The 13,438-nt window shown below is 37.3% G+C and overlaps 1 protein-coding gene across 10 annotated transcripts in view; it reads left to right on the forward strand.

Annotated features, from left to right (window-relative positions):
- PDS5B (PDS5 cohesin associated factor B) overlaps positions 1-13,438 on the forward strand; it is a 208,855-nt gene that overhangs the window by 140,885 nt on the left and 54,532 nt on the right. For all 10 annotated transcript variants that reach the window (XR_014819173.1, XR_014819174.1, XR_014819175.1 and 7 more), the window contains exon 20: positions 11,541-11,664. Coding sequence is in view for 6 of the 10 variants with exons in the window: in XM_021065557.2 (XP_020921216.1) it covers positions 11,541-11,664 (124 nt within the window). In the remaining 4 variants the exon portion in view is untranslated. The remainder of the gene's footprint in view (positions 1-11,540; positions 11,665-13,438) is intronic.

The raw sequence follows: 13,438 nt of genomic DNA on the forward strand, positions 1-13,438 counted from the left end.
TGTTTATAGAGCCTTCACTGTGTATAAGGTAATGAGGATGTTGAAGCGAATAGGACAGGTTAAGTCTGCCCTTATATTTTCATGAGAGAGAATATTATTTAGACAAGAGCAAAAGTCATGAAGTAAGTTGGAAATACATACAACTGGCATGCTGAGAAGCTATTTTTCAATATATATGATTTTAGAAAAAGTATTTAAAGATTCTTAGCAAAGAAATCACAGTTATGTCTCAGTAGAATACTAGCATAAGGAATGAATAAGAAATTTATAATCACAGTAAGAAAGGACATTTATGCTGACTGAGAAGAATGAGGGGAAGTACAAATAAAATATTCATGTGCTGTAACCAGTTTTAGCTAGCATACTAGTGATGCTGTCTTGGTTGGAGTACAAACTGATGCAGCTTTTCTGAGTTGGTGATGTGGTAATACATACCAGCTTAAAATGTGTGTGGTCTTTGATATGGTAGTTTTACTTTTATGAATTTATCCCAGAGATAATTAGAAAAGGTGTCTATATAATGATTATATGGTTTAGGGTCCAGTCAGAAACAGAAACCATAATAGGTATTTTCAACATACCTATTAACATTAATACAGATGTTTGAAGCATGAATGAATGAAAAGTTGCTTTGGTAACTCAGATATTAGGAATTGCTGGAAGCAGCTACTTCCTTAGCGCTGGCAGACCAACTGGGAAGAAGTGGTGTTAAGTACTGCCTGACAGGTGGAAGAGCCCTGTCAACGTCACAGCTAATTGTCAGAGGAGGAGGGGCCTGACTCTTGCTGTGGGATAGTGCAGCTGCTGCAGAGAAGGCCTAAAGACGCTGTGGTGGCTCTTGTTGGAAGAACCTACCAGTTCTTGAGGGAGTCTGGGAAATGTAATTTGCAGAGTTATAACTGCAAGATCTTAGAGCAGATTTTAGGATAGATTTAAAGCTCAGAGACAGTTGGTAAATATTCATGGTTTTGTTATTAGGATTTAAAAAAAAAAAACCATCTAAATGCTCACATGTAGGAGATTGGTTAGATTAACAATTGTGGCATAGCCATCCGCTGAAGAGCTGAGTGCATAGTATTCAGCAATACTTGACATAGGAGTTTCTCCACAACATTTTTGGGTGAAAAAATGTTTCCAAATAATATATATTTTGTACTCTGTTTGCTTTTTTTTTAAGGGCTGCACCCGTGGCATATGGAGGTTCCCAGGCTAGGGGTCTCAAATCAGAGCTGTAGCCGCCAGCCTACACCACAGCCACAGCAACACAGGGCTGCGACCTACACCACAACTCACGGCAATGCCGGCTCCTTAACCCGCTGAGCAAGGCCAGGGAGTGAAACCGGCATCCTTATGGATGCCAGTCAGGTTCGTTAACTGCTGAGACATGATGAGAACTCCATTTTGTATTCTAATATATTTAATATATGCAGGTATGTATGTATAGAGAAATTTTAGATGCTCACCAAAATGTTCACACTAATTATTTCAGGATAGTAGAATTTTAAGGTTTTTGTGTGTTTGTTTGTTTGTTTGCGGAGGGGAGATCTCTTGTGGCACCACAGGTTAAGGATCTTGTGTTGTCACTGCAGCAGCTTGAATCATTGCTGTGTCATGGGTTCGATCCCTGGCCTAGGAACCTTCACATGCTGTGGAAGCAGCCAAAAAGGAGTTTTTGTTCTTTAGTGTTTTTAATGTATTTTTCAGTTTTGTTTGTGTGTCATGATATGCATTATTATTATCAAGGGGAGAAAACATAAATTTGAAAGAAAAATTCAGTTTAATGAGGGAATAAAGGATTCCTTTTAATAGAAACTTATTAATGTAAAAGGAGTCAGAAAGGTAGTTGCTTTATTTACATATCACTAACTTCTCAGACTGCCTAGTACTTCAGAATTGTTGAAATTGTTTTTTTTTTCCTTCTTGACATTATGTCTTTTTTCAGTTTAAATGAGTGTGCAGAAAATTTGATGAATTTAAAGTTTCTCATACTATCTTAACAAAGTCCCAACCATAGTTGCTTCTTACTTGTGTATGATCTGTAATTTTCCTCTCAATGACTAAGGAAAGAGATTATATTTTTCTTTTTATATTATAGGTTTTGGTTTTTTCTATTATAGTTGATTAACACTGTTCTGGTGTACAATTTCTGCTGCAGAGCAAAGTGACTCCAGTCATACATATATCCTCCACCATGTTCCATCACAAGTGACTAGATATAGTGCCCTGTGCAGCAGGATCTTACTGTTCTACAGTAGGATCTTACTGCTCATCCACTCCAAATGCAATAGTTTGCAACTACTAACCCCGTACTCCCAGTCCATCCCACTCCCTCTCCCTCCCTCCCGGCAACCACAAGTCTGTTTAAACCAAAGTCCATGCATTTGTGTCTTTTCTGGGGAAAAGTTCATTTGTGCCATATATTAGATTCCAGATATAGAGGATATCATATGGTATTTGTCTTTCTCTTTCTGACTTATTTCACTTAGTATGAGAGTCTCTAGTTCCATCTGTGTTGCTGCAAATGGCATTATTTTGTTCTTTTTTATGGCTGAGTAGTATTCCATTGTGTATATATACCACATCTTCTTCATCCATTCATCTGTTGATGAATATTTAGATTGTTTACATGTCTTGGCTATTGTGAGTAGTGCTCCAGTGAACATAACGGGTGCACATATCTTTTTCAAGGCAAGTTTTGCCCAGATAGATGCCCAGGAGTGGGATTGCTGGGTCATAGGGTAGTTTTATATGTAGTTTTCTGAGGTACCTCCATACTGTTTTCCATTGTGGTTGTACCACTTTGCATGCCCACCAACAGTGTAGGAGGGTTCCCTCTTCTCTACACTGTTTCCAGCATTTGTGATTTGTTGACTCTTTAATGATGGCCATTCTGACAGGTGTGAGTTGGTACCCCATAGTAGTTTTGATTTGCATTTCTCTAATAATTAGTGATGTTGAGCATTTTTTCATGTGTCTGTTGGTCATTTCTATATCTTCTTTGAAGTAATGTCTATTCAGGTCTTCTGTCATTTGGGTTGTTGGGTGTTTTTGGTTGAATTGTCTAAGTTGTTTGTATATTTTAGAGATTAAGACCTTGTCGGTTACATCATTTGAAACTATTTTCTCCCATTCCATAGGTTGTCTTTTTTTTTTTTTTTTTTTTTTTAATGGTTTCCTTTGCTGTGAAAAGCTTTTAAGTTTGGTTAAGTCCCATTGGTTTATTTTTGTTTTTATTTCTGTTGCCTTGGGAGACTGACCTAAGAAAACATTTGTATGATTGATATCCAAGAATGTTTAACTATGTTCTCTTCTAGGAGTTTTATGGTGTCTATGTTTAAGTCTTTAAGCCATTTTGAGTTTATTTTTATGCATGGTGTGAGGGTGTGTTCCAGTTTCATTGATTTGCATGCAGCTGTCCAGTTTTCCCAGCATCACTTGCTGAGAAGACTGTCTTTTTCCCATTTTATATTCTTGCCTCCTTTGTTGAAGATTAATTGCCTGTAGGTGTCTGGGTTTATTTCTGGGTTCTCTATTCTGTTCCATTGGTCTGTATGTTTGTTTTTCTATCAGTACCACACTGTCTCATTTACTGTAGCTTTGTAATATTGTCTGAAGTCTGAGTGAGTTATGGCTTCTGCTTTTTTTCCTCAGGATTGCTTTGGCAATTCTGGATCTTTTATGGTGCCATGTAAATTTTTGGATTGTTTGTACTAGTTCTTTGAAAAATATCATGGGTAATTTGACAGGGATTACATTGAATCTGTAGATTGCTTTGGGTAGTATGGCCATTCTAACAATGTTGATCCCTCCAATTCAGGAGCATAGAATGTCTTTCCATTTTTCTGAATCCTCTTTAATTTCCTTGATTAATGTTTTATAGTTTTTGGCAAATAAGTCTTCCTCTTCCTTAGTCAGGTTTATTCCTAGGTATTCAATTTGGGGGGGGGTGCTATTTTAAAAGGTATTGTACTTTCATATTCACTTTTTAATACTTCCTTGTTAGTATACAGAAATGCAACCAATTTCTGTGTTAATCGTGTATCCTGCTACTTTGCTGAATTCATTGATCAGAGGAAGGATATTATGAATGTTTGTATTGTTATGTATGATGTATGAGAACACAGGTCTTATCTGGGCATTTTAGTTATTGAAGTAGCCAGAAAGTTATCAATTTTCATTTCTGAAAAAAGCCACTAACCATAGACCAAAAAGAGCATTTTGGTGAGACTCAGATTGTTTTTTTTACACATTTTATTATTGAAATTTTTAAACATATGTGGAATTAGGTAGAATATTATAATGAACTTCCCTGTATCCATTAAGCAGCTTTTATATAAATAACTAAAAGCCACATTGTTTAATTTATAATTTTACCCTTTCTTCTTGTTCTCCTTATATTTGAGAACAGATCCCAGGCTCTGTATATCATTTCATCTGTACATATAGGTATCTCTAAAAGATAAGAACTCTTAAAAAATAATTACAATGCCTTTATCACAAATGTAGTTAATAATAATTGCTTAATGTGAATAATATCCAATTGATTTTCTCAAAAATGTAGTAATTTTTTTTAACAGTTTGGATTTTTTTGAATCAAGATCTAAGTAAGATTTCCACATTGTCATTGGTTGTTATGTCTCTGAAGTCCCCTGTCTCCTGTAAGCTCCCCCTCCAGTTCTCTCCTCTCTTTGTTTGATAAAGAAACCAGGTCGTTTCTCTTGCAGAGTCTCACATAGACTGATTTTTTTGTTGTTGTTGTTAATTGTGTGCCTTTGGTATGCTTTAATGTTTTCCTCTGTTTTCTGTAAGGTGAGAGTTGAATCCAAATAGTTGGATTTTGATTCAGATATTTTGTCACAGGACCATTTGCAGGTTGTGGTATGCTGGTATGTGGTCGGTCATGGGGCACATAATACCTGGTTATTTCTCTCTTTTTTTTGATGTTAGTAGCTGATCATGTTTTGTAATCATTGGTCATATTCTGCCATTCCTTTATCACTTGTTAGCTGAATAATTTTATAAAGAGGAATTTCTCATCTATTCTTTGGTTCCCCAGTGTTACACTTATTTAGGAAAGTCAGGATAAGTGCTTGATTCTTTTATATATTGAACAGAGTTCAAAATATGGAGGAAGAAGTTTACTACCATCCTGTGTTGTCATCTTTTTAAAAATATTATAGGAAATTCCCATTGTGGCTCAGCAGGTTAAGGTCTTAGTGTTGTCTCTGTGAGGATGCGGGTTCAATTCCTGGCCTCGCTCAGTGGGTTAAGGATCTGGTGTTGGTTGCAGATGTGGTTTGGCTCCTGCTTGGCTCAATTCCTAGCCTGGGAACTTTCATATGCCACAGGTGAGGCTGTGAAAAGAAAAAAAATACATATAAACTGATTGATTTACTCATATTTGTGTTTCTGTCAGTTACACTGGTCTCTTTATGCTCTGATTATCCCATCTGTACCCAGGAGGCTATTCAGGTTGACCTCTGAATCCTTTGGAATGTTTCTACTAATCTTTGTAGTATCTTTGCCGTCTAGTATAACAGAATGTTCCAGACCCATCTTGTCCATGTCCTGCCCTAGACCTGGAATCAATCATTTCTCTAAGGAGCCCTGGTTCCTTTTAATGGACATAGTATCAAGAAATTAGAATATGAGTCTTGTGGGTACTAATTGCTAATGTGTGGGTTACTTTTCTAGAACAGTTCAGTGGATATAGCTTTTGAAAAAAGGTTTTTTTTTTTTTTAAATAAAGTGCATTGTGTGTTTTTATTGATTATTCCATTTCAAACTGCATTTTTATTGAGCCTTTTTAAAAAATTTTACATTTTTTTATTTTTTTGCCCTGTGCTGAGAAAACACAGGTGATAAAACATTGATATTACATAATAAATCCTTTGAATTATCCCGTAATAAATACATAACGGTTTCAGAATAGTAGTGGCACCACCAATGTGATTCCTAAAAACAGCTGTTTGTTTACTTACGTAGTTCTGTTTTGTATTTAGGGTGTATCACATTAAGGATTTGCAGTCAAATTCCTGTGTTTTAAGGTTACTTGGAATGATTCTTTATGTGGTTATGCTGCCAAATGGATGCACACTTTTGTTCATTTGTTTCATTTTATTTTTTAAGAGTTTACTTTAAAAAATTTTATTTCTTAATTAAATGAAATTTTCTTTAAAGATGAACCAAAAAAGCAGGATATATTTTGAGAAGTCTAGTTTGTATTCTTCAACTCTCTACCTGTTTTTTCTTACCTGTAGATAAACTTAAAAAAAAAAAAGTCCTTCCATGCCTGTCTGTCTAGATGTGTTTAAGTGTGTACATGTATGTATATGCGTGTTCATATGCCCTTTTGATAGATGAATGATAAAGTACACTATTCGTACCTTTCTGCACTTTGCTTTTTTTTTCTCTTTACATATACTAGCAGTAACTCTGTATTTAAATATTTATTTTGTGGCTGTGTGATAGAGTAACTCGATACTGCTACATTTCCCTCCATAGTGTTTAGACCGTTTCACATTCTCTGTAGCAGTGTATGACTGTAGCAGTTTCCCAACAGCCCTGTCAACTGACTGTGCTGTTGATGAAATGTTTCTCTGTGTTCCTGGTCATCTTCCTTATTCTACAGTCTGAGAATAGCATCATCACTCATGCTTTCATTTATATTAGTGTTTGTGAGGCAGATCTCTTTCTTTCATTCTTTCCTCCCTCCCTCTTTTCCTTCCTTTAGATGTTCCTGGGTCTTAATATTTAAAATGAATTTCTTATAAACATCCCATGGTTTGGTCTTTGTTCTGCTTTTGGTTGTTTTAATCCAATCTGACACACTTTTTCAGTTGGAGTGTTTAGACTGTTTACCATTTAATATAACCATAGTTGGGTTTAAAACTACCACCTTGAGGAGTTCCCATTGTGGCGCAGTGGAAACAAATCTGACTGGTATCCATGAGGATGCAGATTTCGATCCCTGGCCTTTCTCAGTGGGTCGGGGATCTGGTGTTGCTGTGAGCTGTGGTGTAGGTCACAGATGAAGCTTGGATCTGGCGTTGCTGTGGCTGTGGCAAAGCCTAGCAGCTAAAGCTCTGATTCAACCACTAGTCTGGAAACTTCCATATGCTACAGGTGTGGCCCTAAAAAGAAAAGCAAAGAAAAAAAAGTTACCATCTTGATACTTTGTTTTCTTATTTTATTTTATTTTTTGCTTTTTGATGGCCACACCTGTGGCATATGGAGGTTCCTAGGCCAGGGTCGAATTGGAGCTACAGCTGCTGGCCTACGCTGTGGCATCTTGGGATTGGAGCCACATCTGCGATCTACACCACAGTTCACAGCAAAGCCAGATCCTTAACCCACTGAGTGAGGCCCGGGATCGAACCTGCATCCTCATGGTTCTTAGTTGGATTTGTTTCCACTGCACCACGATGGGAACTCCTGAATACTTTGTTTTCATTTTGTCTTTTTTGTGTTCCCATTTCTTTCTCTTTCTGACCTTTCTGGTGTTGGGTATTTTTAATGATTTTGTTTTATTGTCTCACTGTTGCTTATCCGTTTTCATGTAAAATTATACCACGGAATGTATAATGTAAAAATCTTGCAACAGTGCAATTCCATGCCTTCTTCCTCCAGGCTTTTGTTGTCATGTATTTTGTTTCTGTATATATTATAAATGCTAAAATATGTTGTTGTTTTCACTTTAAGCAGTTTGATATATCTCAGATTAACAATGGCATTTCTTTGGTTTGTACACGTATATTTGCCATTTCTGCCACTCATCGTGTTTTGATTATTATCTCTCCATATTTTCATTTGGAATCATTTTTCTTCCTGAATAATGTTTCTTAGAATATAATTGTCCTTCTAATTTATTTTCTTAGCTTTTCTTTGTCTGAAAGTCTGTATGTTACCTTCATTCTTGAAAGGCATTTTTGCTCAGAATAGAATTCTAGGTTGAGAGTTCTTTTCATTTAGTACCCAAAAGATGTTATCCATTATATCCTGGACTGCATAGTTTCTTTCTTTCTTTTTGTCTTTTTTTTTTTTTTGCTGTTTAGGGCCGCACCCATGGTGTGGGGGTTCCCAGCTTAGGGGTCGAATGGGAGCTACACCTGCCAGCCTATACCACAGCGACAGCAACACAGGATCCGAGCCACGTCTGCGACCTACACCACAGCTCATGGTAATGCTGGATCCTTAACCCTCTGAGCAAGGTCAGGGATCAAACCCACAGCCTCATGGTTACTGGTTGTATTCGTTTCCGCTACGCCATGATGGGAACTCCTAGACTGCATAGTTTCTAAGGAAAAGTGTTCTTTAGTTCTTTGTTCCTCTATACATGTGTCTTTTCTGAGTATTTTTGAGATGTTTCTTTTTATTGTTGTTTTCACCAAAAACTGATAATGATTTGCCTTGGAGTGGTTTACTTTCTGTTTCTTCTGCTTGAGGTTTATTGAGATTCTTGGGACTCTGGGTTTATTGCCATCATATTTGGAATTTCGTTGGTTATTTTTTCTCCAAATGTTTGTATATTTTTTATGTTCTCCCCCTCTCACCTCCTTGGTTCCTGGGATTCCGGTTACATGTATTTTTGACGAGTTGACGTTGTCTTGGTAGTCACTGATTCTCCATCCCCACACCGCACTCCACTTTGTTTTATTTTGCATAGTTTCTATTGCTATGTACTCACATTCACTGACTTTTCCTCTGTACTATGTAATCAGCTTTTGACTCTGTGTATATATTTTTCCTTTGCAGTATTGTATTTTTCATGTTTAGTAGTTCCATTTGTTTTTTTTTAATGTGCTTATTTTACTTCTGCCTTCATCATGTTCACGTTTTCTACTTACCTTCACGAGCATGTGGAACATAGTCATAGCAACCGTTTTAATGTCTTTGATAATTCTGTCACCTGTGCCATTTCTGGGACTGCTCCCATTGGTTATTTTTCTCCGGATTGTATATTAGAAGGTCTTTCTACTGTGGCTGGTGGAAACATGAATTAATACCAGCCTGGCGTGTGGCAGGGAGTTTTTGACCTACTGTTTTCCAGTGTTCTTCTCCTGGTCTTGGGTAGTTTTTGCTCATTCATGACTCTGGTCATTATTCAGGTAGAGACTCCAAGATACCCCTCTTTGGATCCCCACGACACAAGTTCTCTTTCTTGGTAGCCCCCTCCTCTGTGGTACCTTGCCCTAGAAGTTATAGTTGATTTGGGCTCCCTGAACTCCCATTTCTGTGTCCCTCAACTGCATGCAACCACCAGGCTCTGTTGGGCTTAATTCTTGTGCATCAGTCTGCTGACTCCCTCTTTGCAGTAATTGAGGGAAGATGTGGGGCCCTTCTAGTTTCTTTCTCATCTTTTAGAGATTTTGGTACTGTGCTTCTTATTGTCCAGTGTTTGAAACCTTTAACATATTATCTTGTTTTCTACTTGAGATAGAAGAATAAATTCAGTCTCAGATACATTGTCCTAATAAGAAGCAGAAATCCTCTCAGCGTAGTTTTTTATTTATTTATTTTTTTTTGGTCCGTTTGCCATTTCTTGGGCCACTCCTGCGGCGTATGGAGGTTCCCAGGCTAGGGGTCTAATCGAAGCTGTAGCCACCGGCCTACACCAGAGCCACAGCAATGCAGGATCCAAGCCACGTCTGCAACCTACACCACAGCTCGCGGCAACGCCGGATCGTTAACCCACTGAGCAAGGGCGGGGACCGAACCCGCAACCTCATGGTTCCTAGTCGGATTCGTTAACCACTGCTCCAGGACAGGAACGCCCCTCAGCGTAGGTTTTTTTTGTTTTTTTGTCTTTTTGCTATTTCTTGGGCCGCTCCCGCGGCACATGGAGGTTCCCAGGCTAGGAGTCGAATCAGAGCTGTAGCCCCTGGCCTACACCACAGCTCACGGCAACGCCGGGTCGTTAACCCACTGAGCAAGGGCAGGGACTGAACCCGCAACCTCATGGTTCCTAGTCGGATTTGTTAACCACTGCGCCACAACAGGAACTCCTCAGTGTAGTTTTAATTTGTATTTACTTATTTTTTAAAAAGGAATGAAGGCGGAGTTCCCATCATGGCTCAGTGGAAACGAATCTGAAGAGCATCTATGAGGATGCATGTTTGATCCCTGGCCTCAGTGGGTTAAGGATCCGGCATTGCCATGAGCTGTGGTGTAGGTCACAGATGTGGCTCGGATCCCGTGTTGCTGTGGCTGTGGTGTAGGCCAGCAGCTAAAGCTCCTATTTGACCCTTAGCCTGGGAACCTTCATATGCTGTGGGTGTGGCCCTAAAATGACAAAAATAAATTAATTAATTAAATTTTTTTAAAAAAGGAGTGAAGGTAAACATCTGTTCACACTAATAGAGTAACTTATCTTCATTTGAAGAGCTTTCTGCTCTGTTATGTCCGTCTCTTTTTTTTTCATGATATTCTTGGTCTTTTCAATCTCTATTTGTAGATGTTTACATTTTAGAGATATTAACCTTTTCTCTGTAATGTGAAATGCAGAATTTCCTTTTAGTTTGTCATTTGTCTTTTTTATATTTTGCTATTAGTGTCTTTTCTGAAAATATAATGTTGTTAAAAGGGGTTATTTTTTCTCTCTCTTTTTAATTCTGGAGCACTGGGTTGTTATTGGGCAAGGAGGAGGATTCAGAAGTTGCTTTCACGAAGATGTATGCATGATAGTCGAGCTAAGAGATCTTGCTTTATGCTAAGAGATCTTGCTTTATTCGGTATTCTTTTTAAGTTTTTGTGTAGTGGAATGATATGATACATAAATGTTCTTCCCCACAGCTAGCTGGCTACATGACCCACTCTCTACCTCTTTCAGAACTCTGCTCAAATGTTGCTTTATTGAGATGTCTTCTGTATCCATCCTATTTGAAATTGTAACACTCTCAGTCACTTAGCTCCATTCCCTGTCTCTGCAGTCTTTTGCTGCTGCTTCATCATCATCTTTTTTTTTTTCCTTAACAGATGTTACCTCAATTTGACATAACATATTTTGCTAATTTATGTGTTAACCATTTGTCTTATCTCTAATGTGCTGGTAGCATGAAGACAAGGATTTGGGACTTTTAATAGTTCCTGGCACATAGCAAATACTCAGTTTGTATGGTTAAATAATCAGATTTAATGTAGGTTGTTTTGGCAGAGAGTCAAGTCTGAATTGGATGAGAAAGAGACTTGTCCAGGTGAGAAAGAATGTGTCATTATAATGGTCTTTTGTTGAAGGTGGTAGAAGTCTTAGCTGGAATGATACCAGTGACAATAAAATAGAAAAGGCTAATGAAAGTAACATTGAAAAGAAGAAATGGGTCAGCATCCTTGTTTGTATTTATAATTGTTAAGTAAAAACAAATAAAAAATTTGGATTGTAATTTTAGTATAATCATTTATAAAACAATTATAGGTGATTGAAAATGAGTCTGAGTAGGTGTAACTTTTTTGTTTCTACATTACTTTAAAAATACAAACATTTTTAAAGTAGGGGAAGTCATGTTGATTTTTCTGATTTATTGTTTTTCTTTATTTTTTTTTAGAGCTTTGCTTCCTGTCTTACATCACAAATCTAAAAAAGGACCCCCCCGTCAAGCCAAATATGCTATTCATTGTATCCATGCGATATTTTCTAGTAAAGAGACCCAGTTTGCACAGATATTTGAGGTAAAGAGAAAATTTTCTTGTCGTTTCATGTTATAGTTAAAAACAGTATGAATGATTTTATAGGATGTTCACATTTGGAGATTTTGATTTTTAGGGCTGCACCCGCAGCATATGGAGGTTCCCAGATTAAGGGTCAAATTGGAACTATAGCTGCCAGCCTACGCCACAGCCACAGCAATGCCAGATCCAAGCCACTTCTGCAACCTATACCACAGCTCATGGCAATGCTGGATCCTTAACCCACTGAGCGAGGCCAGGGATCGAACCAGCAACCTCATGGTTCCTAGTCAGATTCGTTTCCGCTGTGCCACGACAGGAACTCCCCTGGAGATATTTTTATAGCTTCTTTTGAGAATTTGAATCAGTATGGTCAATATTGACAAGTGATTATAATCTGAAAATAACTGATTATTCTCATGTTTAATGCTAACTCAGATTCAGAAATCAAACAGTTGTGTAATAATTTTTGACACTATACATTTAGAGTTAGGAAACTATTTTTCATTAATAATTAATTATATATAAAATCAGACTTACTGATAATAGGTAATAGATTATTCTATAATAGATTATTATAAATTTGAAAATTAGATTTCTCTTTATGAAATACTACTGAAGTAGGGCTTTGCAAAGCAGTACTAATTTGTGATGTGAGGTAAATAAATTTGTACTTTAATGACTGACTTAGTTTTTAAATTTTTATTTATTTATTTATTGTCTTTTAGGGCCCACCCTGCGGCATATGGACGTTCCTGGGCTAGGGGTCCAATCGGAGCTGTAGCTTCCAGCCTACACCACAGCCACAGCAGCAAGGGATCCAAGCTGCATCTGCGACTTACACTGCACTTCACACAACTTGGGATTCTCATCCCAGTAAGCAAGGCCAGGGATCGAACCCATGTCCTCATGAATCATAGTCGGGTTCGTTACCGCTGAGCCACGATGGGAACTCCAGTGATTGACCTAATTTTACGTCAGACTAAAAAATGTGCCTTTTCCTTTGCAAGACATTTGGTCTGTGCCAAAAGGTCTTTGATATTTGGTCCTGTTTGAAACATCCATGAACGTGTTTGATCCATGCCAAACGCTTTTGGACAGGACCAAATATCAAGGACATTTTGACCTGAACCAGATGTCTCCATGAGGTTTTGGACAGTACCAAATATAAACAGATATCAAGGACTTTTCTTTGTGGACCAAGTGTCTTATGGACATACTGGACAGGACCAAGTATCTGCTGACCATCTTTTCAATAATGTATTTCGTTTGATTTTTTCCACACTTTGAATCATGCAATACCCTAAGTACTGCAGTTTCATTACAGTCTATTATAATCTTGGGCTGTTTTATCATTTTTACTGTAAGTAGAAGCCATGCAGAAACTCTGAAATCCTAACTTATAATTTTGGTTTAGGAGTGTTGAATGAAGTCAAAACAATTTGGAAATTGTGCTCATGCTTCACACCATAAATAATTAGACTTGATATTCTGTTTTGGAAATATTGATGCTAATTTTGTCATATTTCCATATATCATGTTAAAGACCTGAAGGAGGCAAAAAAGTTTTTTTAATCTATTAAATAGCAACTTTGCTAAAGATAGCAAATAGCAATATATTTTAAATTTTGTGCATTTTGGAAGGTATTTTCTATAGTCTTTTTTTTTTTTTAATTTAGAAAGAGGATGACTTCAGTGAGTTCATGTTGATTTCTAGAAAGCTTTTGTTTTTCTGGGAAAAAATCTCCTTTTTGTTCCTTCCAGCGATGATGATGGA

Source organism: Sus scrofa, chromosome 11 (assembly GCF_054392235.1).
Source record: "Sus scrofa isolate SSC_HxYL_T2T_F1_AM1 chromosome 11, Sscrofa_HxYL_maternal_Yorkshire_Landrace_v2.0, whole genome shotgun sequence".
Lineage (NCBI taxonomy): Eukaryota > Metazoa > Chordata > Mammalia > Artiodactyla > Suidae > Sus > Sus scrofa.